General features: G+C 46.0%; 2 protein-coding genes across 10 annotated transcripts in view; one reads left to right on the top strand and one right to left on the bottom strand.

Moving 5' to 3' along the window:
• Positions 1-7,155: 7,155 nt before the first annotated feature.
• DBI (diazepam binding inhibitor, acyl-CoA binding protein) lies at positions 7,156-12,240 on the bottom strand. The gene is made up of 4 exons (XM_032636803.1): positions 12,084-12,240; positions 10,942-11,059; positions 8,812-8,874; positions 7,156-7,445 (listed from the first exon to the last, which is right to left on the bottom strand). The coding sequence occupies exons 1-4, from the start codon at positions 12,090-12,092 to the stop codon at positions 7,372-7,374; spliced, it is 264 nt and encodes an 87-aa protein (XP_032492694.1). The 5' UTR covers positions 12,093-12,240; the 3' UTR covers positions 7,156-7,371.
• Positions 12,241-12,306: 66 nt separating this feature from the next.
• The window catches only part of C7H2orf76 (chromosome 7 C2orf76 homolog), a 91,780-nt gene continuing 78,095 nt past the window's right edge, over positions 12,307-25,991 (top strand). The window contains exons 1-3 of one of the 9 annotated variants that reach the window (XM_032636793.1): positions 12,537-12,770; positions 14,640-14,721; positions 24,950-25,013. The gene's annotated coding sequence lies outside the window, so the exon portion shown is untranslated. Of the gene's footprint in view, positions 12,412-12,466; positions 12,489-12,535; positions 12,855-13,161; positions 25,014-25,991 lie in introns of those variants that run through there. The other 8 variants (XM_032636791.1, XM_032636792.1, XM_032636794.1 and 5 more) reach the window with 8 other exon arrangements.

Here is a 25,991-nt window from a genome sequence, read left to right as displayed (position 1 = left end):
GGCCATGAGATCATTCAAAGAGGGTCAAAAGACCCAGACAATCATTCTTCTCTAGGATTTTCATGCTGGGACCTTCAGGAAAAATGATCCCTCCTATACTCTAGGACCTTGATGGGCTAATTCCCCAGGAATAGGGGAGGGGGAATTATACCTCAAAAGCAGGGGTGCTGGTCCAAGCACACATGAGCACAAAGGATATACAGTTTAATATTGGGGAAGAGTCTTGGCTACCTCAACCAGAACCTCTCAGATCTTAAAACCATAAAAAGATTAACTCATGGGCTTCCCTGGTGGTGCAGTGGTTGAGAGTCCGCCTGCCGATGCAGGGGACGCGGGTTTGTGCCCCGGTCCTGGAAGATCCCACATGCCGCGGAGCGGCTGGGCCCGTGAGCCATGGCCACTGAACCTGCGCGTCCGGAGCCTGTGCTCCGCAATGGGAGAGGCCACAGCAGTGAGAGGCCCGCGTACCGCAAAAAAAAAAAAAAAAAAAAGATTAATTCATTCAAAACACTTTTGTTGATTAATAATAGCTATCATGTATTCATTTTTCTTTTGTGTATTAGGCATTTATTAAATCTTCACTCAATTCTGCACCATATAGATTATCCCTATTTTATAGACAAGAAAAAAAAAAATCTGAGGCTCAGAGAAAATAAGAAACTTACTCAAGGTCAGAAAGAATAAGCGTGGCCACTTTGTGATTCAAATTATATGGCCTGGTGAACTGGCAACGTTCCTCAGGGCCACACTTAGGCAAAACTGTGTGAAGGGCTGAGATAATGAGTCCCTCCAATCCCCTCCCACTTTGCAGTCTCCCCTTTCTTTTGGCAAATCTCCTACCAGATGCTCATGCCCTGGTGCCGGTGGGTGATTTCTAAGTATGGTCACCTTGGCAGCAACCTGAGCCCTAGCTTTTTCATGATTTCCACCAGAACTGTGCTCACTCCCATGCCTTTAAGGCCCCTGATTTCTAACAGAGGTGAGCCCAATCAAGTATTCACAAGAGAGCCCTCCACATAATGGTGTCTCATTTGTACTTGACCAAGACATTCAGGGTCTTCTAAAGAAGGGCTACTGGTGTAAGAGACCAGCCCATGAGCGGCCACATGGGGATCAGTGGGCATATCACTTTCCTAGGGCTCCTGTGACAAATCACATAAACTGGGTAACTAAAAAAGACCAGAAATTTATTCTCCCACAATTCTGGATGCCAGAAGTCCAGATGCAAGGTATGGGCAGGGTTGGTTCCTTCTGGGGAGTCAGAGAAAACCCATTCCACGCTTCTCTCTTGTCTCCTGGTGTTGCCGGCAGCCCTTGGCATTCCTTGGCTCCTAGATATGTAACTCCAACCTGTGTCCCCGTATTCACGTTGTCCTCCTCTTTGTGCATGTCTTGGTCTCAAATTTCCCTTTCCTTCCTCTTATAAGAACAACAGTCATTGCACTAGGACCCAGCCTTAATCCAGGATGATCTTGTCTTGAGATCCTTGTTTCAATTACAATTGCAAAGACCCTCTTTCCAAATAAGGTCACATCCACAGGTATTGGGGTGTGTGAGTGTGTGTGTGTGTGTGTGGAGTTAGGACTTGGATGTATCTCCTGGGGGAACACAATCTAACCCACTCTAACAGGGCATTTTGGGGCCCTACAAGTCACACACTTAGGCTACCCTGCACCAAGTGCAGAGTTCTGTGCTGTTTTTGATATCTCGCTGATTTCTCTGGAAAGCCTTTGTGGGGCTATCTTTACAGCTACATAAAAAGGAAAATATTTTCAGTCTAGACTTACACTAGTTCATTGATTACTTAGCAAGAATACTTATCAAAAAAATCACGGAATGGGACTTCCCTGGTGGCGCAGTGGTTAAGAATCCGCCTGCCAATGCAGGGGACACGGGTTAGAGCCCTGGTCCGGGAAGATCCCACATGCCGCAGAGCAACTAAGCCCGTGCGCCACAACTACTGGGCCTGCGCTCTAGAGCTCGTGAGCCACAACTACTGAGCCCACGTGTTACAACTACTGAAGCCCGCGCGCCTAGAGCCTGTGCTCTGCAACAAGAGAAGCCGCCGCAACGAGAAGTCCGCACACTGCAACGAAGAGTAGACCCTGCTCGACGCAACTAGAGAAAGCCCGCGCGCAGCAACGAAGACCCAATGCAGCCAAAAATAAATAAATAAAATAAATAAATTAAAAAAAATCACAAAATAAGAAAAAAGCTGTAGGTCGACTAATTCCTGGTCCTCCAAGGGTTGAGTTGTATTCAAGGCAGGTGGGTGTTGCGAAGCAAGGGGGATTCTCTGTTTGGAGGTGTACAGAGAGGGCAACCAAGGGCACTTCTGTTGCAGTTTCTGGTTTACAGCTCTTTCAGAACAAGGAGGGCATCTGAGTTATCCTTAGACCTAGGATCCTGATGGGGCTTTGCTCATTTTGGGGGTCTGTTCTTAGCTACCTCAAGCCCTTTCAAAAGAAAGGGCTATTTGTGTGTGCAATCACACAAATAAATAAATAAATAAGGGAAGAAACATTTTGACCGTCTCTTCCCTGGGAGCTGCTGAGGGCAGAGGTGCTGTCCTGTCCTGAGCCAGTGCAAAGCCACAGCCCCTTAAAGCCTGCCTCCGCTGGTTATTTCTCTGGGCTCATCCTCAACTCCGAATACCTGTAATTTATTTAATTTAACATCTTTATTCGAGTATAATTGCTTTACGATGGTGTGTTAGTTTCTGCTTTATAACAAAGTGAATCAGTTATACATACACACATGTTCCCATATTTCCTCCCTCTTGCATCTCCCTCCCTCCCACCCTCCCTATCCCACCCCTCTAGGTGGTCACAAAGCACCAAGCTGATCTCCCTGTGCTATGTGGCTGCTTCCCACCAGCTATCCACTTCACACACTTAGTGTATATATGTCCATGCCACTCTCTCACTTCGTCCCAGCTTCCCCTTCCCCCTCCCCGTGTCCTCAAGTCCATTCTCCACGTCTGCGTCTTTATTCCCGTCTTGCCCCTAGGTTCTTCAGACCACCCTTTTTCCTTTTTGTAGATTCCATATATATGTGTTGGCATACGGTATTTGTTTTTCTCTTTCTTATTTCACTCTGTATGACAGGCTCTAGGTCCATCCACCTCACTACAAATGACTCAATTTCGTTTCCTTTTATGGCTGAGTAATATTCCATTGTATACATGTGCCACACCTTCTTTATCCATTCATCTGTTGATGGACACTTAGGTTGCTTCCATGTCCTGGCTATTGTAAATAGAGCGCTGCAATGAACACTGTGGTACATGACTCTTTTTGAATTACGGTTTTCTCAGGGTATATGCCCAGTAGTGGGATTGCTGGGTCGTATGGTAGCTCTATTTTTAGTTTTTGAAGGGACGTCCATACTGTTCTCCATAGTGGCTGTATCAATTTACATTCCCACCAAGAGTGCAAGAGGGTTCCCTTTTCTCCACACCCTCTCCAGCATTTATTGTTTGTAGACTGTTTCATGATGGCCATTCTGACCCGTGTGAGGTGATACCTCATTGTAGTTTTGATTTGCATTTCTCTAACGATTAGTGATGCTGAGCATCCTTTCACGTCCAATACCTGTAATGTAATTTTACACACCTTTATTCATCTGGCTGTTTAAACCGCCCCCTCACAACTTCCCAGCCTGATTCCTGTCAAGCCGGCCATCCCTGGGGCCTTCTTGTTCCCCACCTCTGGCTCTCCTTCCTGTCTACGCTGGACACATGACCTTCTGCTCAGCCCCATTTTATTGAAGAAACTGAGGCTTACAGAGGTGACGTAACTTGCCCTATGTCCATGTGACTAGGGTAATGGCTGAGCCAAGGTCCCCAGGTGGCAATCCAGTGGCCTTTCCATGTCCCCCAAGATGCCCGGTCCCTGATCCATAGCAGCAGTTCCCAGGCTTTTGGATCTTGGAACTACTTTGGAATAGGGAGGACATCCTAGGCCATGGCTGACCCCCAATTATTGAAGCACCGCTAAGAGGGGAGCAGCAGTTTGTGTCCTCGGGCCAAGGCTTGTCCACACAGTTGGGGAGGGAAGTACTGAGGGTGAGGATAAGGGAAACCCTCCAGGCTGCTAGCAAGTTGCTGTTTGCTGGACATCATGCGAGACACTTTACCCATTTTATCGGCTCATTGTCCAGATGAAGGAAGTGTGGCTCTAAGAAGATAGCTGATTCAGCACCTGAGAGCCTGAAGTGGGATTCACATGTACGTCTGTCACCAAAGTCAGACTGGAGGTAAGATGTCCCACCCAAGTGCGGGGTGTACCTGAGGAGGGGGTGAAGACTGGTGTCCTGCCTGCTCCCCACTGCCTATCGCATTTTTTCCCCAGACCTGTGAGCCCTCCCTGGGCTGTACATAGACTCCTGCAGAGGCTACGACAGCAGGCACAGCCCCCAAGGCTACTGGTGACATGTTCTCAGAATGCCAGACCAACATTGCTTTCGGAGAAACCGGTACCACTACTTGATAGTGAGTGGGGAGGGCCTCTCCTAAACCTGGCAGAGCCTCGGAATCACCCGAGGTGCTTAAAAAGTACAGCTCGCCTGGACCCCACTGCAGCCTTGGAGAGGTGACCTGCTTTTCGAAGCCACTCTTCAGGAAGGAGCTGCCAGCGGGTGTGGGATTCTGCAGCGTCTTACGCTGGCCCAGCGAGATAGGGGTCACCACCGTCATCGGACAGACGAAGGAGGTGCAAAGGGAGGGGTAGCCAGCGGTCACGAGAGGCAACGTGATGGAAGGGGATGAGAAAGGCCTTCCCCGGCCAGGGGTCTCTGGGTTTGGATCTACTCATCACCTGAGTCTTCATTTCCTCCTTTGAATAATGGACACGGTAACCCCCATTACACAGCTAGGAGGTGTAGTCCCCACCTCAAGGCACCATGGATGACATTCAGAACTGAAGCAAAGAGACTGAGAGGGAGCCTGGCACTGCAGGTCTCCGCAAAGGACGGCCACCCATCAGAGGCCAAGCCAGTGGTGGGCAGAGGGGCCTTGGGTCTGCCTTTTCACTCCAGTGTTTCTCTGCAATCGGCATCCGCTGGAGAAGGGATACGAGTCATCACAGTACAATCTTAGCGGAGTGTAACTAACTGCAGGGGGCCGGACTGTGCTATCTTTATCAGGGCTTCCTTAAGCTCAGGCCCACTCTTCTGGGATCCTGGCTGGCAGCGAGGCAGTGACACGGAGCCTGAGCACAGGCTGCCTTTCACAAGCTGGAAATAGGGCAGGATACTAGGCAGGTGCTTTTCTTATCCACACCCTCTCCAGTGTTACCAAAGGAGTGATAATTTGCTCTTGCGCTAGGTCCCTGACTCTGATAGATATTGCAAGGGATGTTGCCAGGGACAAAAATTGGTTTGAAGGAGGGTGAGAGAGAAACTCCTGATAAAGTGCTACACACCGGGGCACCTACTGTATGCCAGGAGCTTCTCACAACCCCGGGGTGGGTGTGCTAGGCCCGACCCTGGATCAGGTCTGTTTGGACAAGCACCATACCTTGGCCTCTATGTAAGACTGTTCGTCCTTTGGTTTACTCCTGAAACAGCCAATAACCGAGCAAAGATGATCCAAATATGGGTACAGGTGAGTGGCTATGACTCCTTATTGCCTCCCTTGGGGCTCACAGATGCCCATGAGTTGGGTGGTCTTGGCAGCCTGGGTGGAGTGAAGCCAGGTGGGAGAGGACGGTGGGCTCCCTGCCTCACATGTCCTCAGTCACATCCGTGCCCAGGAACTGGCGCTGCACAAGTGACACTGCTATTCAGGATGTCACCTCCCCCGGGCCGCGTGTCTGTGTTTTCGACCTTGACCTTACTCCTTTTTTGGGGTGACCTTACCATCTACATCTGAGCTGTGGGGCTTAGAGCTTTCCTTGGGCAGCCTGGGCTGGAACAGGACGATTAGCTACTCTCAATAATTACTGATACAGTCAGACTGACCGTCTGGATGCCTTTGACCATGTCGACTCCCCAGCAGCTCCCCATCACCTACGGCCAAATTCTGTACTTTTGGGGCTTCCCTGGTGGCGCAGCGGTTGAGAGTCCGCCTGCCGATGCAGGGGACACGGGTTCGTGCCCCGGTCTGGGAGGATCCCACATGCTGCGGAGCGGCTGGGCCTGTGAGCCTGCCGTCCGCCAGCCCCACCAGATGCCTGTCCTCCCTGCTGCTCCTGTGTCTCCCATCACAATGCTGCTCAAGCCTGTGAGGCCACCTTGGATGGTACAGGTATCCGGACCAGGGAGATCTGCACCTGAACGCTGGTTCTGAGTTTCTTTACCAGCTGAGTGGCCCTGGCCAAGTCACTGTAATGCTCAGGTTTCACTGTCAAGCAAGGCTGAACTATGTCTAAAACCAGGGTACAGGCTCAGGAGGGGAGAACTAAGCTTCCTGGCCTCAGAGAGCCTCTCCTGAATTCCTTTTGGCCTTAGCATCCTCACCTGCAAAATGGAAATACGAGTGCTTCCCCTGTAGGACTGTGGAAGTGACTGACGGGGAACATGGGGCAGGGAGGGTCTGACAGCTGTCTCCTTTTCTTCCTTTTTACTATGCAACCGCCTGCATCCTCCAAAGTCAAGCTCCAGCCTTTCTTCTCTGCAACCTTAACCCCTTGCCCTTCCTAGGTCCTGATGGCCCTTCTCCCTGCTAAGCCCTCGCTTTCCCCACTTGTTTTTTGCCTGCCCAGCTGCCTGTGGCCAAGCTTCCACACGGACTCTGGGAATGCTCCCTGCAGATGCACATTTCACCCTGACTGGGGCTTCCACCCTTGCTGGTTTGCTCTGCAACCATGGACTGGTTGGACCTCAGACACTCATCAACCCTGCCTTCGTCAGAGCTTGCGGCCAGCAATGTTCCTGACAGAGGGTTGGCAGTAGCTGCAAACTGACATCTCAGCCTGCCTGACCAGTGTGGCTGGAGTTGAGGGAAGGAGGTGGGAAAGGCCACTTCTATAATCCTTTTCCTCCACACGAGAGGGGAGCACATGCCAGGTCTCAACAGGTGGGAGTGCCTGCCCACCCTCCAAGAGGAGGGTGAGAAGGGTAAGCTCAAACACTTCCAGATGAAATTGTTAGAAAAAGTGAGGAAGAGAGATCGCAACAGAGTACATTATTTCAAGAACCCAGGTTATCAAAGACTTAAAGTAACAAACATACTTTTAATCGATCTATTGATAAAAACTACTCAGCAAGGATCAGTAACCATTTCAGCCCCTACTCTGTTAGTGTCATATCCTGGGCTATTTTGAGCAACTGGGTTAACTAGTCATTTACTAACTTCATCCACAGTATTAGAAAAACAAGGTATTAGATCAGTTTAGGTGAAATGTGTGGCTGGCAGCCAAACCCAGTCCCTTATATTCCATATTTTTTCTTTAGTTCTTCTACTTTGTCGACATAAGCTTTCATGGCATCTTCCCTGGAAGTCCCTGTAAGGCATCAACAAGAGTGTTTGTCACAGAGGCAGCATGGTAGAAAGTTAGCAGACTTTAGAGCCCTGGTTTAATGCTCTGAGGCTCAATTTCTCACCTGTGAAGTGGGTGGTGGTTCTACTACCTACACCTCACAGACCTGGCCAGGATTTGACTTGAAGTCCTCAAGGAGCCTGGTCCACAGGCAATGCTCCATAAAACACTGAGCCCATAATGTGTGTGCAGCTGTCCAGGGCCTGTCACTGGCCTGCTGGCCATGTGAGTCCCCCTACTGTCATGTCAAGCCTAACATGGGGAGCTGCAGTGACTACTGGTCCTGCTGACTTTCACAGTTGGCCTTGACCTATCACCTATTTCTCTGTCGGGCTCTTATCTCCCAGAGCTGTTAAGCTGCCAGGGAAAAAACAAAGCCAGGCACCCTCTACTCCCCAGAGAGAAGCTATGAGAAAAGTTCTGAGAACTCTGAGCACAGCAGCTGGCTCTCGGAGGGGAATATAGGGGACACTGGAGATACCCCTCAGAGACAGTGATGCCCAGAGTCCTGGATTCTACGGTGAAGGAGAGATACTCACTGAGAATCAGAGTGTGTTCTGGAGCCAGGGCAAGTACATGGGGCCTGGGAATGGTATGGAAATGCCCAATAAGGATGGACAGTCAGACGGGCATTCCTCTTCCAGTTACTTGCAAATCCTAGGAGTATATTTTTTGTATTCTGGCCCCTTTTGAATTCAAGTGTTTCTCATTTGCAGGAAGACAGAGGGCTTATTCAGAAACAAGCTAGCTAGGGCACAAAAGCTGGCAGGCACTTTAGTGCCAACTTTTGGGTCTTACGGCTGCAGGTGGCACGTGATTAAGTCAGAGCTGCCTGGTGTTGCTTAGCACATAATAGCTCCATTCACCAAGGCTACGATGTGCCAGCAGCTTGCCACGCATTAGTTCATTCCTTTTTTTAAGGTGCCTTTCTGGCTGGAAGGGAACCGGGGAGGGCTGCTTGGGCTAGCGGGTCACCGCCTGGCCTTGTGGGGGAGAGGGAGGTTTGGACAGGAAACCACCCCTTATTCTAAATACATATAAAGGCCAAGCCAACTCTTATCACCTCCCAGTCTGTTAGTGGCCTGGTCCCCAGCCCCTCCTCTCTCCAGATGATACCATGACTCAGAGATGGTGTTTTTGGAAAAGGCATAAATGGTATTAGAAGAATAAGTAGGCCGCCCAGTTTTTTTTCCATTCTGGCCCCGGTCAAACTGGTTCCCCAGCATGTGCCTCATCCACTGTGTTCTCTCTCCTCACCCCTTATACTCCTTAATGAAGAGTATTTCATTACTGGGCTTCCCAAATGAGGGAAACATATTAGAACAATTACCTTTCAGCTCATTCCAGGCATCCCACTTGGCCTTGCCTTTGAGGTCCAACATTCCAGGCCGTTCTTAAACAAGAGAGGGAAAGACATGAGACCTGCTGCAAGTTCTAATAAGGAACTTTATCAATCTTCTTGCCATGAAAGCTATATTTTATTACACTATTCCTTCTAGGCTCTGCTACGGAGTTAAATGGGTCTAGTACGGTGGGTTCTGCCTTCAGAAACCCACATGTACAGAAATCCAAATTCAAAATCTAGAGAAAGTAGGAGGGAAACTGTTCTCATTACTAGAGAGTCCTTGTCTTATAAATTAAATAACTCCAAAATTTCTTTTAAAAACCGTACTTTAATTTTTTTTCTTTTTTTTTTTAAACAAGTACTACAGTCCATTCATCTGGTTTAAAATTCAAACACCACAAGGGGAATACTATAAAGTTTCCTCCCACCTTTCCCACCCAATTTCTCTCCCACATTATTATCAGTTTTCTGGGTGTCCTTTTCTGTGAACTGTCTGTTCATATCCTTGCCCCATTCTGCTACCAAACTGTTAGCCTATTTCTTGTTGTTTTGTGGGAATTCTGTTCGTGAGGGCAAGATTCCTTTAAGTTATACCATGGTTTTACCCATATAGACCTGTTATCAGTTGCACTTGGAAAACACACTTACTACTTCCCTGCTGACCTCGTTCACTGCCACACTGAGAAGAACGCCAAGGGGAGCAATCGCAGTGCCCATAGCCTGGACCACCGTGTCTGAGAAACATCAAGTCTCCCCCCAAGTGCCTGCCAGGAAGCATTCCCAGGGATACCTGAGCGAAACTGCACCTGCAGGATCATCAGCAGGATCCTAGAACTGCACATCCTAACAGCCATTTCGTGATGACGGAAAGGCTGTACATTTGCATTGTCCAACTCAGGGGCCACCTGCCACTTATGGCAGCTGAGCACCTGGAATGCGGCTTGTGTGACTGGGGACTGGACTGTTGATTTTATTTAAGTATTTGCCATTTAAATTTAGATAGCTGCATGTGGCTAGTGGCTACCGTATTGGACAGTGCAGCCCTAGAGTGAGCTAATCAGGAAGTGATGAGATTCCCAAGCCAGTCTACCTATACTTATGTGAAAGCAGGGCAGAGGCCAGTCTCTGTGAAAATTGCGTTGGTCAGAAAAGCTTCTCAGCCATTCTGGTCACCCCCATTTCATCTCTCCTGCCTCCCTAGGAAGATGCAGAGTTTATAAACCCAGGGTGAAACTCACCTTCACCACAAGACCTTTCGGAACTAAGCCCACCCTGTAATCTTTGATTTGGCACTGCCCAGGATCCTTAGCAGCCAGCCCACCAGCTCCACCTTCTACCCCAACTGCAGTGGAATTGGGGGCTACACTTGCCCTCCTGAACAGGGGCGGGGTGACCTCCTTCTACGCTACTATGGCCACCACCTCTGAATCCTTTCATAGACTGCATCGTGCTGTTGCCATATACTCCTGAGTTTCAGGAACTTATGGGCAGAATGAAAACTGTCCAAGGCAGAAAAGACAGGATTACAGAATATGGTTGTCCAAACCAAGGCCTCAAAATCCGTACCAAGATTTTTTGACAGGGGCCAAATGGTCATCTGGAACTGCTATCAGCAAAAACGCTTCTGACCTGCCGCAGGAAGCCAGCTGCTTCTCTGCTCCTGCCATCAGGCTTGGCCTAGCTGCCAAGTGCTCTGACTGATCCTGCCCATCTGGGGTGGAAGCAGTATGGTTCAACAGAACTACTACTGATCTGAGAGCTTGGAGCAAATTTCTCCCAAGCTGGGATCTTTGCTTCCTCCCAAATAGATGGAAAATGCTGGAATGAATAAAGTTCTTCCCAAACTAGGATTTGAATACTGCTATATGAGCCACCAAGAAACCAAGAACAGTGCAGGGTCTGTGAACCCCATCCAGGAACATGATCTCTGGGGAACCTCTCCCAGCTTAAACCTCAGGAATCCCATGAACTGCCTTAAGAGTAGGGCAGTTGGGCTGTGGGTGGTTTTGAGAGTGAGGTTCCCACCCAGGGATTAAGAGTTCCAGCACCAACCAAGGCTGCTGAGCCTGCTTTGATGAGTCTCGGCCCTCACTCATTTGATGAACCTCAGCATACCTGTATTTATGTCACCCATAGTCGCTTGTTTGTAGCGGCTGTAGATGAACAGCATCTCATCGTCTGCTGGCTTGGTCTTGAGGTGCTTAACTTCCTCAGCAGCTTTCTCAAACTCAGCCTAAAGTCGAGGGAGAGAAGAGGCCTGAATAGAGCACAGTAGTGGGGATGAGGGGGCTGGAAAGGCAGCACTCCTCTTGCAGTGCAGGTGAGGAAAAGCAGTCTTTCCTCAACTCAACAGCACGGCTAGAAAGATTCAGCAAAACCAGGAGGGAAGCACATCGGTTCACTCATTTGATGAACTATGCATTGGGCTCTCTCGCTATACTAGGTATCAGGTACTGGAAACAGAGGTGAAGGAGACAGCCTAGGACTGCCTGCAGTGGGCATACACTTCACAGAAAAGGCAGCGTGGCCAACTCCCTGGCCAGAACAGGGTCCCAGGACAGCCCTGACTTGCGGATAGGGCTGGCACTGCGTGACTGAAATAGCTGAGAAAGGAACAGGGCATGAGCGCAGCGGTGTCAGCGACCAGAGCCCGCTGGCCCCCTCCCCCTGAGAGAGGGCATCCAGCGCCGACCTCTGACCCAGTGCCTGACTGGAGGGAGGGTAGAGGAGCCAAAGGTCGCCCCACACTGCTAGGTCCCAGAAAAGCGTCTACAGTCGAAGGAGGGAAAGACCTCTAGGTCACCCCTTCTCACGCCGGACACTCAGCCCCTACTTTCCCTGACCTCCAAGCTCTCAACCACAGCCTCCTTGCTTCTCCACTCTGTATGGCGCCCCTACTCCTGCCGTGTCCTTCCGAATGGGGCACACGGTCCCCTTACTCTTTTGATCCATGTAACCCACTACATCCTATCTGTCTTCCTAGGACCCTCGCCTCCAACCCCAATTCCTGCTTCACTGCGAAGTCCTTCCCATGGGCAGCTTGCCAGCAGTTGCAGGCTAAGTAGCGGTGTTGTGAGTCCAAACACGGAAAGTTCCGCTTACAGGGCTCTCTGTCCAAAGAGTGCGCTGGGCATGGGTCCAGGAAGAACAGCAGAGCCGGAAGTTAAAGACCTTGCAGGGTTGTGTCTGCGGGATGATCCCCGCGCCAGCCTCCCCCCCCGTGGCACCTTCGCAGCTAGGCTGGGCACGAGTTATACCTGAGACATGCCGGCGGCGTTGCAACGATTCCAGGAAGCCCGCGAAGACGGCGAGGAGCAGTAAGCAGCCGCACAAGAGTCAACCGCCAGCGCCTTTAGAGGCGCAGCCGCAGGCCTCCCCAACAGCGCTCAGGAGAGCAAGAGGCAGCCAATCAGGAGCCAGCCGTACGCTGGGGGCGTGCCCAGCCTCGGCTCAACGGCCTGCCTCTCCGCAACGCAGGAAGGTTTGCTCGCGCATGCGCACCAGGGAGGAGCCGCAGGGGACGCCGGGAGCAGGTGGGGACTGCGGAAGTAGGGCGCTTTCCATTGTGAGGGCGGTCAGGCCGTGGTGAGGATTCGGTCGCGGGCCACTGAAGGGGGCGACCTGCGAGGCAGAGGAGGCGGGGTGGAAGCTGAAGGGCGGAGGTTTTAAAATTTGTTTTATTAAATCTTGTGTCCGGCCGGAAGTTGCACCGTTGGACAAGTAACCTCTCGGGCTTGGGGAGGGCGAGGGTCCCCACCCCTCTCAGGGGGCCAGAAGAGGCCCTCTGGGGATGGTCCCTGGAGAATCTCGCGAGGGTGGGAAGCTGGACTGTGTTCCCGAAGGGCAAAGCCGAGACCTTTTCCTTTGAATTTTTGGCACGTTCTGTGGCTTGCTGGTGGCCGTAGTTTGCAGTCCTGTTTTGTTTGTGTGCAGTAATCCATCTGGTGCGTCAAAGTCAGGGACAGTGTCTTATTTGTCTGGGCTTAACAAACTTGACCCGGACTAGGTGCTCAGCAGATATCTGTTAAGTAAATGATTCCTTCATTCATGAATGCGTACTGAATGGTCGGGTATCTTGCGCAGTTCTAGACCTTGGGTATACAGCAGTGAATAAAACAGATAAATCCCTGCATTCCTGGAACTTACATTGGGGATAGTAGTGAATAACATCAGTTAAACAGAGAGTTTGCTAGGGGAATAGGGAGTTGGAAGTTTGCAGTTTTACATGGGGGGGGGGAGGGGGGAGGGTTAAGGGAAGGTAACATCTGAGAAAGCCCCTCAAGGAGAGGAGGGAGCATTCCAGGCAGAAAGTTAGTGTAAATGTGTGAGCAGGGAGTGAGGGAAAGATAGGAGATGAGGCTGGAGAGTTAAGGAGGTGGCAGGCTGGCTACATGATGCAGAACTTTTACTTTTATTCTGAGTGAAATGGGAAGTTAGAGGCTTCTGAGCAGAGAATGAGGAGACTGAGGGGGGCAGCTTTGCAAGGTTGTTACAGAGGCCGATGTTCTCCATGGGAGAACGGAACAGCACAGGTGGATGGGAGAGTTTGAGGGTGATGCCTAAGAGACCCAAAGGGGGAATTTTGTGGCAGCGGTTACAAAGGAGCTGGGTGCAAGGAGGGAATTGATGGAAAATAATTCTCTGGAGATCTTTTAAAAAAGAGAGACCATTCCTCTCCAATTCCTAATTTGTAACGAGATGAGTGGAGTACAAATCCACGCCCCCAGCCCCCCTCTCCCCCGTGCCGTTAATTTATAGCTGAGGTGTTTAGACTAAAGAAAGTCTAGGTAGAAGCTTTCAGATATAAGTTCCTAACTTAATAGAGGTCAGGCTTTGTGAAAAGGGAAGAAGTGGAGATGCAATAGCAGGGAACACATCTAGTCTTCAAGTCTATGAATAATCTTGTTTTGAGAAAGCAAAGCCAAACTAACAAAAATTTTGGAATTAACTTTGGGGAAATTACATTTGAATTGTAAGAGATGTGAGTGTCTTCCAAAATGACAGTTCAGAACTGTCTTCACTCCTAGGCTCAGGTGGAGCTTGGATTCACTTTTGCTCCATCATCTGGTACTTACAGCCTTCTTGATGGAAATTCAGATCATTCCCTGTGTGGGTCAGATTTGCAGTCAAATATATCTTCCAGTCAGTAGGTTTTAACACGAGGTTATTGTGTTTGGCACATCTGAAAAGGTTAGGTACCTCTGATAATGTAATTTTGTTTATATTCCTCCAAGGTTGGCTGGTGTGATTGAGTTTTGAATGGAGCTAAACATTGCAGAGAGCACGGCTAGTGTTTTAAATTAACTTGGCAGTATCCAGTTTAAGTGGGGTTGATTTGTTGGTTCCTTTTTTGGGAAGATACTCCACTTTCCTTAAAAACCAACCTTGCACATGGTGGTTTTGTGCCCAGGTTAGTCTACAAAAGTTGCTTAAAGCAACTAAAGTATGGAACTAGTAGGGATTGTGGATCCCAGGGAGCAGGGTGCTATGTGATCTTGACAAGGAGGAGAAGAGTGTTTTTCCTTGTTAGAGGGCCCACCCTAGGCCAAGTTTTGAAATAGCTGAAGGCATGCTTTTTGTCTTACTGCTTCCTTCCCTCGCTTCTCAGTGACCTATTTTTTGTAACCTCCATCTGTGGAAATACTGCCTTATGCCCTGCATTACCATCTCTAGTCTAGGGATTTGAAATGCCATTCAGCTTTTAGCATAGAGGGTAACAAGTCAGCAGCTGGGATTTAATTTTTAAAAGTAAATTTTAGAGTGTATTTGGGGTTAATAAATTGTATGAATTTTTAAATTCTATGTTTTGACAGTACTGGAAAGGAAATTGCTCTTCATATCCTGTGAAAAGACAAGTTCCTTGGCTCTGTTTATATCCTTTTAGCAACAATCACAGTTTGTAATTATTTAATTATTTTTTGTAATTATTTTCTTTACATTTATATTTATTTTAGTTTACTCTTCTACTGTCTGAGCCCCCTTGCCTACGTAAGCCAGGGATCACTGTGTATAAATCAACGCTCCGTCTCCAAGTGCCTGGCACTTGTTAGGCACTTAAATTTTGGGTGAATGAACAGAGTGCTTTTTTCTCTATGAAACATATTCCTTCTGATTAGCCATGAACTTAGAAACTAAGTTTATGAGAACTGAATGTGAAACTGTGGGTTAAAGTAGATGAACTCTTGTGCAAGGACCGTGTAGTCTCTTTGTTACACCCCCAGCCTTGGAAACAGAACACCTGATATGTTAAGGGAAGATGGGAACCTGATGAGCCAGCTCGTTAGCCTGATTGACCGTCCTAGTTAGTGGAGAGGCCATTATCATTATTGCAGCTTGCCCTCACATCCTTGGGTTGCCAGTTTTGACTACTCACAGACTTCACTTGCTGGGTCTCAGTGGAAAGCCAGATGGGCAAGTTATATTAACAGGTGAAAGCAGTTCTTGCCCGGTAGCTGTGGCTAATAGTTTAATATTTCTTGGTATAAACTAAACCTCTAATTTCTAAGAGTAACCTAACCATTAAAATGTGAAAATCAATAAAAAGCTTTACAGTAAAGTTTCACTAGAAGGCAGGGGTTAGAGTATTCACAAATGATGGATTATATTCATTTAGTATTTGTTTTCCAGTTTCTTGGAATGTGACTCCTGAGGCATGGCTCCACCAAAGCTGGGAGGAGAACAGTGTGTTTTAAAGGGAAAGAGGTGTTATTGAACCCAACTGGGGTCTGCTCGCCCGATGGGCGGCAAAGCCAGTCTACTAACACGGGCTTGTGGTGAAGGAATGCACAGCGTTTACTGTACAGCAGGGCACCAAGCAAGGGAGTGGGAGAAGCCTCCTAGCCACTCCAACTTGATCTTTGAGTTAGGGGGGTTTTTAAAAGGGGAAAAACAAAGAGGCTGGGATTAATCATTGTTTTGTGACATTTCTTAATTGTAGTTTCTAGTTTTGGGAGTCAAGATGTCTCTGGTTTACCATTCTCTGGCCAGGTGGTCCATGGCTTGGGGATCTGTTAGCTCATCTTGCCCTGGAGAACCAACCTGAGTTTGTACGTTAATGATGATGTCTATAATAGCAATTTTAGTACGCTAAAGATGTTATCGACAACAGCAATTGTAGTCATCTGACTCTGGTTGATTAGTGCTCAGCACAGGTTTGGGGTCTGAGGGGACAAGAAAGGGAATAAAATTTTGGGTAAAGATGTTAATCATAAACTTGGTAAGGGAACTCAGTTTTAGGGGGACTCGGGTTCAGAGGCACTTGCGAAATGCTTCTGGGACAGGAGTGGAGAGAGCTGGGCAGAGTTGGGCGCCTTTGTTTTGTGAAGAGTGGGGAGGTGACAGCTGAGGGGATGGCGTAAAAACGTGCCATAGCTTTTCTTTCCTTTCGTCTTTTTTTTTTTTATTCCTTTTCCCCTCTTATGTGTCTTTTCCTTTTCTGATGATGTAACTGGTGAGGCGAGGCCTGGCAGCTGGAGGTCTCAACCAGCCCTTCCCCTTTGCCATTCTTTTCTTCCTTTGGGTGTTCGTATTCAGAGAAGTTGCAGCAAGTTGGGTGAGAGGAGAATGGGTGTGTGTGTGTGGTTCTCACCTTTCCCCTCTTCTGATTTTGCCCAGCCAGCATGGCTCGGGGTCGGGGTTGGTTTGGGCTTAGTTGAGACATGGAGACCAGGGCTTGGATGAGGGTCAGGGTTCCTGGCGGAAAGTGTCCTACACTGGCCGGGAGTAAGGAAGGAAGGAAGGGAAGACTTTAGAGTTACTTATATGTAAGTTGGTCATGCAGTGGTCAAGTATTCTGTTTAGAAATGCTTATGACTATGGGCAGGAATAATGAAGTGTTTTATGAAGTTATCTTGTGCTCAGTACTGTAGTTCTTGTTCAGCTTCATTAGAAGTATAAACTCTTCTAAATCTACATTGTCTTCCTCATCTTTGCCTATTAACCTAACTCCTAGTTGCACATGACAAGCACTTGGTAAATGCTTTGAAACTAGGTTGTTAGAGATGATTTTTCTAGTGAGCTCTTTTATTGCCCGTCAACAAAAAAAATTAGAAATATTAAAATCTGATGACAAATGATTTGGCTGATAATTCTTTTGGAGATAATGCCATTTTAAAAAACTTTGTTTTGAGATAATGCCATTAAAAAAAACAACCTTATTTTTATTTTGAGATAATTGTAGATTTATGTGCTCCCCAGCTCCCCCAGCATGAGGGATCTTAGTTCCCCGACCAGGGATCGAACCTGTGCCCTCTTCAGTGGAAGCACTGGACCGCCAGGGAAGTCCCTATGGGCTCTTATTGTTAAACAACACAGAGATCCTTTGTACGCTTTACCCATTTATCCCAGTGGTAATGGCTTGTACAACTATAGTACATGCCACAAACAATACATTGACATTGATATGTTGAGGATACAGAACATTTCCATCATCATCCTTATGTTGCCCTGTGATAGCCACAGCTGCTTCCCTCCTGCCCCTCCCCCTCCCCTGCTCCTGGCAGCCAGGAATGTGTTGTCTCTATTGCTATAATTTGTCATTTCAAGAATGCTCTATAAGTGAAATCATGTCGTTTGTAATCTTTTGGGATTGGCTTTTTTACTCAGCACAACTCTCCGGTGGTTCATCCAGATTGTTGTGTGTACCAATAGTTCTTTCTTATTGCTGAGTGTATTCCATCATATGGATGAACCAGTTTGTTTAACCATTCACCTGTTGAAGGACAAAGCTGCTGCTAGTACAGAATCTGTACTCATGTACAGGGTTTTCTGTGAACATGTTTTCATTTTTCTGGGATAAATGCCCAGGAGTGCAAATCTGGGCCATATGGCCGTTCCATGTTTGGTTTTGTAAGAAACCGCTGTTGTGGCTACACCCTTATACATTCCTACCTTATACATTCCTACCAGCAGTGAATGAGAGATCCAGTTTCTCCATATCTTTGCCAGCATTTGGTGTTATCACTTTTTTATTTTAGGCATTCTGATAGGTGTGTAGTGGTATCTCATTATGGTTTAGATTTGCATTCCCTAATGACTAATGATGTTGAACATATTTTCATGTGTTTATTTGTGCAATCTGTATATCCTGTGAAATTTCTCTGTGTCTTTTGCACGTGTTTAAATTGGATTTTTTTTAATGTTGAATTTTGGGAGTTCTTAATATAGTCCAGATACTATTCCTTTGTTGGATATGTGGTTTGCAAATGTTTTCTTCCAGTTTTTATTTTGTTTTTTCATCCTCTTAACAGTCTTTCACAGAGCATAAGTTGAAATCCAGTTCTTCCAATATTTTCTTTTGTGGATTACACTTTTGGTGTCAAGTCTAATAAATATTTGCTTAGCCCTAGATCCTGAAGATTTTCTCCTATTTTTTGTAAAAGTTTTATAGTTTTGCATTTTAAAATTAACATAATGAGGTTTGAGTTAATTTTTGTATAAGGTGTAAGATTTAGGTTGAGGTTCTGCCCCCCCACTCCCCTGCCCCCTTGGATGTCTAATTGCTGCAGCACCATTTGTTGAAAAGATATCTTTCCTCTATTGAACTGGTTTTGCACATTTGTCAGTAATCTATTGGGCATATTTATGTGGTCTTTTCTGGGTTCTGTTGATCTATGTATCTATTCCTCCACCAGTACCACACAGTCCTGATTATTGTAGCTGTATAATAAGTCTTGAAATTGGGTAAAGCAATTCTTCCTACTTTATTCTTTTTCAAAATTGTTTTAGCTATTCTAGTTATTTTCCCAATCCATATGAATTTTAGAATAATCTTGTCCGTGTCTACAAAAGAAAAAATCTTGCTGTGATTTTGAACAGAAATTATGTTAAACTTGCATATCAATTTGGAGAGAATTGATATTTTTACCATGTCTATGAACACAGCATGTTTCTCCATTTATTTTGATCTTTGTTTCTTTCATCAGTAGTTTGTAGTTTTCAGTGTAAGTCCTGTGCATGTTTTGGTAGATTTATACCTGAACATTTAATTGTTTTTGAGTGATTGCAAATGGTATTATACTTTTAATTGTGTCCATGTGTTCATTACTAGTATATAGAAATACGATTGTTTTTTTGTATTTGTACAATTGTTTATCTTGTATCCTGTGACTTTGCTGAATTCACTTATTCTAGAAGTGGTTTTTTTTTTGTTTGTTTTGTGTTTGTTAGATTCCTGTTCCTTGACATTTTCTATGTAGTTTCATTTGCATATAGGGACAGTTTAATTTCTGACGTATGTGCCTTTTATTTCCTTTTCTTGCCTTATTGCACTGACTAGAACTTCCAGCCCTGTGTTGAATAAGAGTGTTGAGAGTGGATATCCTTGCCTTGTTCCTGATCTTCGGGGGAGGGCATTAAGTCTTTTACCATTAAGTGTAATGTTAGCTGTAGGTTATTTTGTAGGTGCCCTTTATCAAGTTGAGGAAGTTCCCCTCTCTTTCTGAGAATTCTCATTATGAATGAATGTTGAAATTTGTCAGATACTTTTTCTGCATCAATTGATATGATTTTGTGATTTTTTTTTTCTTTAGTTTGTTAATGTGGTAGATTACATTGCTTGCTTTTTGAATATTGAACTAGACTTGCTTCCCTGGAAGAAACCCCACTTGGTCATGGTGTATAATTCTTTGTATATATTGTTGAATTCTATTTGCTAATATTTTAAGGATGTTTATGTCTGTATTCATAAGGGATATTGGTCTGTGGTTTCCTTTTTTATAATGTCTTTTTCTGGTGTGTTATCCTGTAACTATTAGCTTCATAAAATGAATTAGGAAATGTTCCCTCCTCTTCTGTTTTCTAGAAGTGATTGTGTAGAATTGATGTTAATTCTTTAAGCGTTTTGTAGAATTCTCCAGTGAAACCTTCTGGGCCTGGTGATTTTTCTTGTGGGAGTTTCAAAATTATGAATTCAGTTTCCTTAATAGTTCCCATTCAGATTATCTGTTTCATATTGGATTAGCAGTAGTAGTTTGTGTTTTTCAAGAAATTGACCCATTTTATCTAAGTTGTGAAATGCACATATGTAGATTTGTTCATAGTATTCCCTTATTACCCTCATGGTGTATGCAGACTCTTTGATGATATTCTCTGTTTTGTTTCTGATATTGGTCATTTACATCTTCTCTCTTTTTTTTGCCAGTCTTGCACAGGATTTGTCAATTTTTTTGATCTTTCTAAAGAACTAGCTCTTTTTTCATTGACTTTCTCTTTACCATTTTTCTATTTTCAACTTTATTGATTTCTGTTCTTTATTTTTTCTTTCCTTCTGCCTACTTTGGGTTGTTTTGCTTTTCTTTTTCTAGGTTCTTGAGGTGAGAGCTTCCTGACTCTCCACCGGGCCCCCTCTGACACTACCTGCTTTGTTAAATTAACATTTGTTAAGTGGAGCACAGATTGCTGGATGGTGAGCTGTGGCCAGCAGAGGACCATAGAGAAATTGAAATAGAGAATTTTATTACTCACAGGTCCTGGAGGGAGTACATGGCACTCCTCGAGGGGCCAGATGGCGAGGTCAAGACTGGGTGCAGAGAGAGAGAGAGAGCAACAGGGCCTGGAGCACATGGCTTTATTAGGGTCTATGGGTGGAATGTTTTGGGGTTCCCAGGCTAAGGCCAGATTGGTCAATTCAGATGGGAAGTACAGGGTTCTAGTAAGCTCCATGGGGGTTTTATCTAAGGGGTGTGTAAGGGGCAGGCCCTGGGAGGCAGGGGAAACTGGTGATCACAGGGGCTGTTGGAGAAGTCGTATCAGGAGCTTGTATTTACTTGTGACTCTGAGGGCTGCTATCTAGGGCACATGCTTGCATGAGGGGGCAAGTTTCAGTTTAAGGTCCCTATGGGCCACACAGCCAGCAAAATGGATGCCGAGGCAGCAATACTGTGGAGTAGCTTTGCTAAACTCTCCACAGCACCCCAGTGTGGAAGGGGAAGTCTGAGCTCTGCGGTGGTCTCCACTGACTCTGAGATGCAGGGAGTCAAGCTCATTATTGTCCAGCTCCCTACTCAGCCTTCTCTGATGTGACCCTGGCAGGGGCTGGGGCTCCTCATTAAAGCCTGGGAAGGGTAGACATCTAGGCTCTAGCTCTGCCTTTGCTCGTGGCGGTGGGGCTGCAGTTTTTTATGTGATTTCTGGCTGGATTCGAGGGCTCATTTGTCTAAAAGTTTTCTGTCTTGGCTAGGCTGTCCCTTTCCTGGTCCTTTGGCTAGAGAGAGCAGGCTTTGTTCAAGCTTTTTTTTTTTTTTTTCCCTGCACCTGTTCGTGTTTCTGGGTTGCTGACTTCTTCAGCTCTGTGTCTGAGACATATGAAAACCCAGGGACCACTCCACCATGTTGTTCCTCAGGTCTACAGGTCCCTGGCCAGTCTGCCACCCTCCCTCCACTTTTTTGATCCTCTTATGTTTGTTTTATAGATAATGTCCAGGATTTTTAGTTGTACTTTAGCAGGAAGCATAGGTAAAAGTACATCTACTCCATCTTCCCAGAAGCAGAAGTATAGAACAGTACCGCTTAAAGTTCATTAGTATTATTTTCTCTGTGAATTACACTAGATTCTGAATTTGTAACTTAAGTTCTGGCTATTAAAGTTGAATACAGACTCATTGTTCTCCATTCTTTTCAGGAGAGCATTAGTTCTGTTTTGGCTATGTGAAAGCTGTTACATGTGGTTAAGCTTAAAACTTACCAAATTCAATAGCAGGGTATTTTTCTTCTGAAGAAGCCAAGTGGTAGGGGAATATAGTCAATATTTTATAATAACTATAAATGGAGTAGAACCTTTAAAAAATGTACAGCAGTAACTTATATAATATTGTATAGCAACTATACTTAAATGAAACAAAAAAAAAAAACAAAGCCAACTGGTCAGATACTTATTGGTTTGCCATTAAAAGTGAGTTTCAGTAAGGCCAAATTCAACTTTAGCTAGTGCTTGTATAATGTACATTTTAAAATATTACCTTAGAAACAGTTTATTTTAAAAAGCATCCTTCCTGGGATGAGTGATACAAAAAGTAAGTTTTGAATTTATCTTAACAGTACTTTCTGATTAAGTGTGAAAGTAATGGGAACGTTGCTCCAGTGAAACTGGTTGTTCTGTATTAGAGTCTGCCAAATACATTATTTGTGTGATATAATAGGTAGCTCTTGATGGAAGTCACAAGACGTTATGTTCTGGTCTTGGCTCTGCTACTGAATTAGCAGCATTGTTCTTGACTCACACATCCTTTGTTTCCTCATCTGTAAAATGGGGACACTTGGACCTGCTTTGCTGATAGGTAATTGAGGGTTATTAATGATGTTTCTAAAGCATTTAACACAATGTTTGACACATGCTGAGTAGCTATTATTATCATCATTAATGCTGTTTATTAAAGCAGAACCTTGAAGCAAATTCATAACAAAATTAGAGGTTAAAGAACTTGCTCCTATCCTCATTATAAGGTCGTAGAGTTGAGACTGAGGAGTCTGTGGCTTTTCTTCATTGACTCCATTATAATTTTTCAGGAACTGTTTGCAGTACCATTTAATATGGATTGGTGTAATAATAGACAGTTTTGTTTTTTTTTTTGGGCCTGTTTGAGTTGGGTTCCTGGACCCAGTTCCAATGTGTGTGTGTGGAGACTTCCCCACATCAACAATCAATTCTTGGATGCTAGCAGGTATACAAAAGTTCAACTCATTTCTGACACTGTCTGCCCAGAGATAGAATCAGATTCCATAGACAAAGGGCTCAGTCCCACAAGACCTCCCTCCACTTCAGAAACCAGTCACAAGTTGTTACCTGTGCTTTTGACCAGCCACAGATTGGAGGTTCTGATGATTCCTCCAATTCAGGATGCCAATTGCAAGTCCAGGTTGTAACCTATACTTCTGATTAACTGGCCGTAAATCAGAGGTTCCCACGACTCCCTCTTGGGGTTCAATTAGTTTGTTAGAAGGGCTCCCAGAACTCAGGGAAACCTGTTTACTCACTAGATTATTGATTTATTATAAAAGGATATAAATCAACAGCCAGATGAGATACAAAGGTCAAGGTCCTGAACAAAGGGGCTTCTGTCCTCATGATGGATGGGCCAAGCATGGGGGCATGTGGAAGTGTTCTGGTTTCCCAATGTGGAAGCTCTCTGAAAAGGTCCAAAAAGCTGTCCTTTTGGGTTTTTTATGGAGGCTTTGTTACGTAGTCATGATTGACTAAATCACTGGCCAGTGGTGATTGACTCAACTTCCGGCAGGGGGTGGGACTGAAAGTTGGTTCTCCTGACAACCAGCCCCCACCTTTGGGTGGGATCCCAAAAGTCACCTTCCCTGAAGTGTTTTCAGGAACTGAGGACAAGAGACCAAATATCATCCCATCGTTCAGGAAATTCCAAGAGTTTTGGGAGCTGTGAGCCAGGAACTGTGGATGAAGACCAAATATATATTGTTCCTACAAATCACAATAATGCAGTGGTAGTGAGGCTTCACTGTAACTCTAGTTCATGTTTCAATAATTAGGTTACTTTTGAAAGTGAAAGTTTTAGTTTAAGCAAGCATAATGTTAAAACAGTCACTTTTGCCCCTTTACCCACCACCTCCCTCTGTGAGAACACCTTTCCCTTCTATATATGTCTTTGCAATTTGGCATTTGTATTAGTCTCTTGGGGTTGCTATAACAAAGTATCACAAATTGGGTGGCTTCAAACAACAGATATTTATTGTCCCACAGTTCTGGAGGCTAGAAGTCCAAAATCAGTGAGCAGGGTTGATTCCTTCTGAGGGCCGTGAGGGTGAATCTGTTCCATGCCTCTCTCTTAGCTTCTGGTAGCCCCAGGCATTCCTTGGCTTGTAGATGCATCACTTCAGTCCACCATCTTCGCATGGTGTTTTCCTGTGTTTCTGTCTTCACAAGGCCCTCTTCTTTTATAAGGACACTGGTCATATTGGATATGAGGCCCAGCCTACTCCAGTATGATCTCACCTTAATGAGTTACGTCTTCAACAACTGTATTTACAAATAAGGTCACATTCTGAGGTCCTGGGTGGGAGTTAGGACTTCAACATGTTTTTTTAGGGGGGACACAGTACAACCCGCAACAGCATTCATCTAGAAATCAGAAATAAGCAAATTGGTACTAAAAACACAGCCCTTTTTGCCTCATGCATTATTGTGTCACAGTGGGGGGAAAACTGAGAGCAAAGGAGGACTAAGTGGGGTTGAGTCAGTCAGGAAAGGTCCTTCTGATGAGGTGACATTTACATTGAGAACAGAAGGACAGGGAAGATCCAGTAAAGCAAGCATGTTTCAAGCTAGGGAACAACCTGTGTAAAGACCAGAAATAGCTCGATGTGTTGGAAGAAGTGAAAGAGGGGCCAGTGTCACTGTTGTGTGGTGGCCTGGGGGAGATGGGGTCTGGGGCCAAATCATGCAGGGACTTGCTGGCCATGGTGATGAGTTCAATTCTTTACTTTAGGGGTTCTGGGGAGCCTTTGAAGAATTTTAAGCAGGGGAGACATACTCAGGTTTACATATTTAGAAGATCACTCCCGCTGCTGTATGCCACATGGATTGAGGGGACCACACTGGTGGTGGAAAGACCAATTGGGGAGCTTTTCTATTTTTCCAATAGAGACAAAGACAGTGGAGGCTTGGACTAGTGTAGCAGTAAGGGAGATGGAGAGAAATGGGGGAAATTCAAGGTACGTTTTGGGGAAAGAGCTGAGAAGATTTGCTGATGGGTTAGCTAGAGAGTAGGGAAAGGAGGAATCCTTTGCTGATGGCTTGAGTAACTCAGTGAATGATTGTACAATCGACTGAGATGGGGAAATCAGGGTTGGGGGTAGGTGTGAGATTTAAACTGCCAAGTTCAGCTTGGGGTATGTTAAATGTTAAATGCCTGGTGATATCTAAGTAGAGAAGTTAAGTAGCCAACCCAGTTTTGACCTCAGGGCTGGAAATGGTAGGAGCACTAACATTTCAAGTTCTTAAAGAGGAGAGGAGCCTGGAAGAGATCTAGAAAAGGAGCAGTGCAGTAAGAGACAGCTGGAGAAAGTGGTGTCACAGAGGCAGAGAAGGATGAGCAAGTTCTTCAGCCGTGTTGAGTGCTTCTGAGAAATTGAGTGTGATCTTCCTTCACTGGCATCAAAGTGATATGAAGATAAGGACAGAGACATGTTCAGTGGATCTGACCCTGTGCTGTTTTAACTGAGAGGTGAGTGCAAAGTCTTGTTTAGAATGGATTGAAGGGAGAATGGGAGGTGGGGAACAGTGGCCCTCTGCTGGGGGCAGACACTGTCCTCCAAGGCTGTAGGCTATACAGACATCCTGGGAAAAGATAGCCCAGAACAAAGGCCACTAGTGCCTCAGCTTATAAGATACTCATGGAAAATTGTCTTCCACTCATTTCTACACCATATTCTGGTGAATTTTCCTATGGGTGTGCCACTTTCTCAGCCACTCTGGTTAATCTGACTGACAGGGGCTGGGACTAAGTCAATTCCGTTTGTCTCAGACAGCATTTAATTAGGGCTACTCTCAGTAAGACTCCAAGCAGCAGGACTAGGCCAACCTGCAGTATTGACCTTCGCCATGCCCCCAGGGTCCTGAACAAATCTCAGGAACCACTCGTGAGCCTTAGAAAACGAGGGACCTTTCTCTAGGTTTCTATGTTGACCTTCCCACTTGGTCTGAGGCATCAGTCCAGGTGCAGCAGCTTGTGCTAGCTTTGGCACAGACCACCCTGGGCAAAAGTCAGAAGTTTAGAGTCTGCCATCCATAATGACACTGGCAGTGAGGGCGAGGTGGTGTTACTTATCACTTTAGCTAAGGCTGGGGACAGATTTCATACCACCCTTTCTAATTGGATGACTCATTGTGGGGAAAACTGCCCATAGGGTGCACTTAATCCTCCTGGAAGCTTTCCTGAGTAACCAAGGGCTGTTTTGGAGAGATTGCCACCGTTGATCTAGTCGATGGTCATGTGAGAGCTTACTCATGTTGTTTTCTGAAACACCTGCAGGTCTAAGATGCAAATTACAGCATTGTGGGGAGAGAGGCAAGTTAATACTGGAGCCCCCCCCTCGCCACACACACACAAAGACACAAAATCACAGGCCTGGAAGTGCTGGTGTGACCCTGGAAAGAAATTTCTTTACAATTTACAATTGGGACCCACAAGGTTCAGAGCACA

The sequence above is a fragment of the Phocoena sinus genome, chromosome 7 (genome assembly GCF_008692025.1).
Source record: "Phocoena sinus isolate mPhoSin1 chromosome 7, mPhoSin1.pri, whole genome shotgun sequence".
In the NCBI taxonomy this organism is placed as follows: domain Eukaryota; kingdom Metazoa; phylum Chordata; class Mammalia; order Artiodactyla; family Phocoenidae; genus Phocoena; species Phocoena sinus.
The sequence above is the reverse complement of the archived record's forward strand: the minus strand, read 5'-3'. Positions and strand labels throughout refer to the sequence as shown.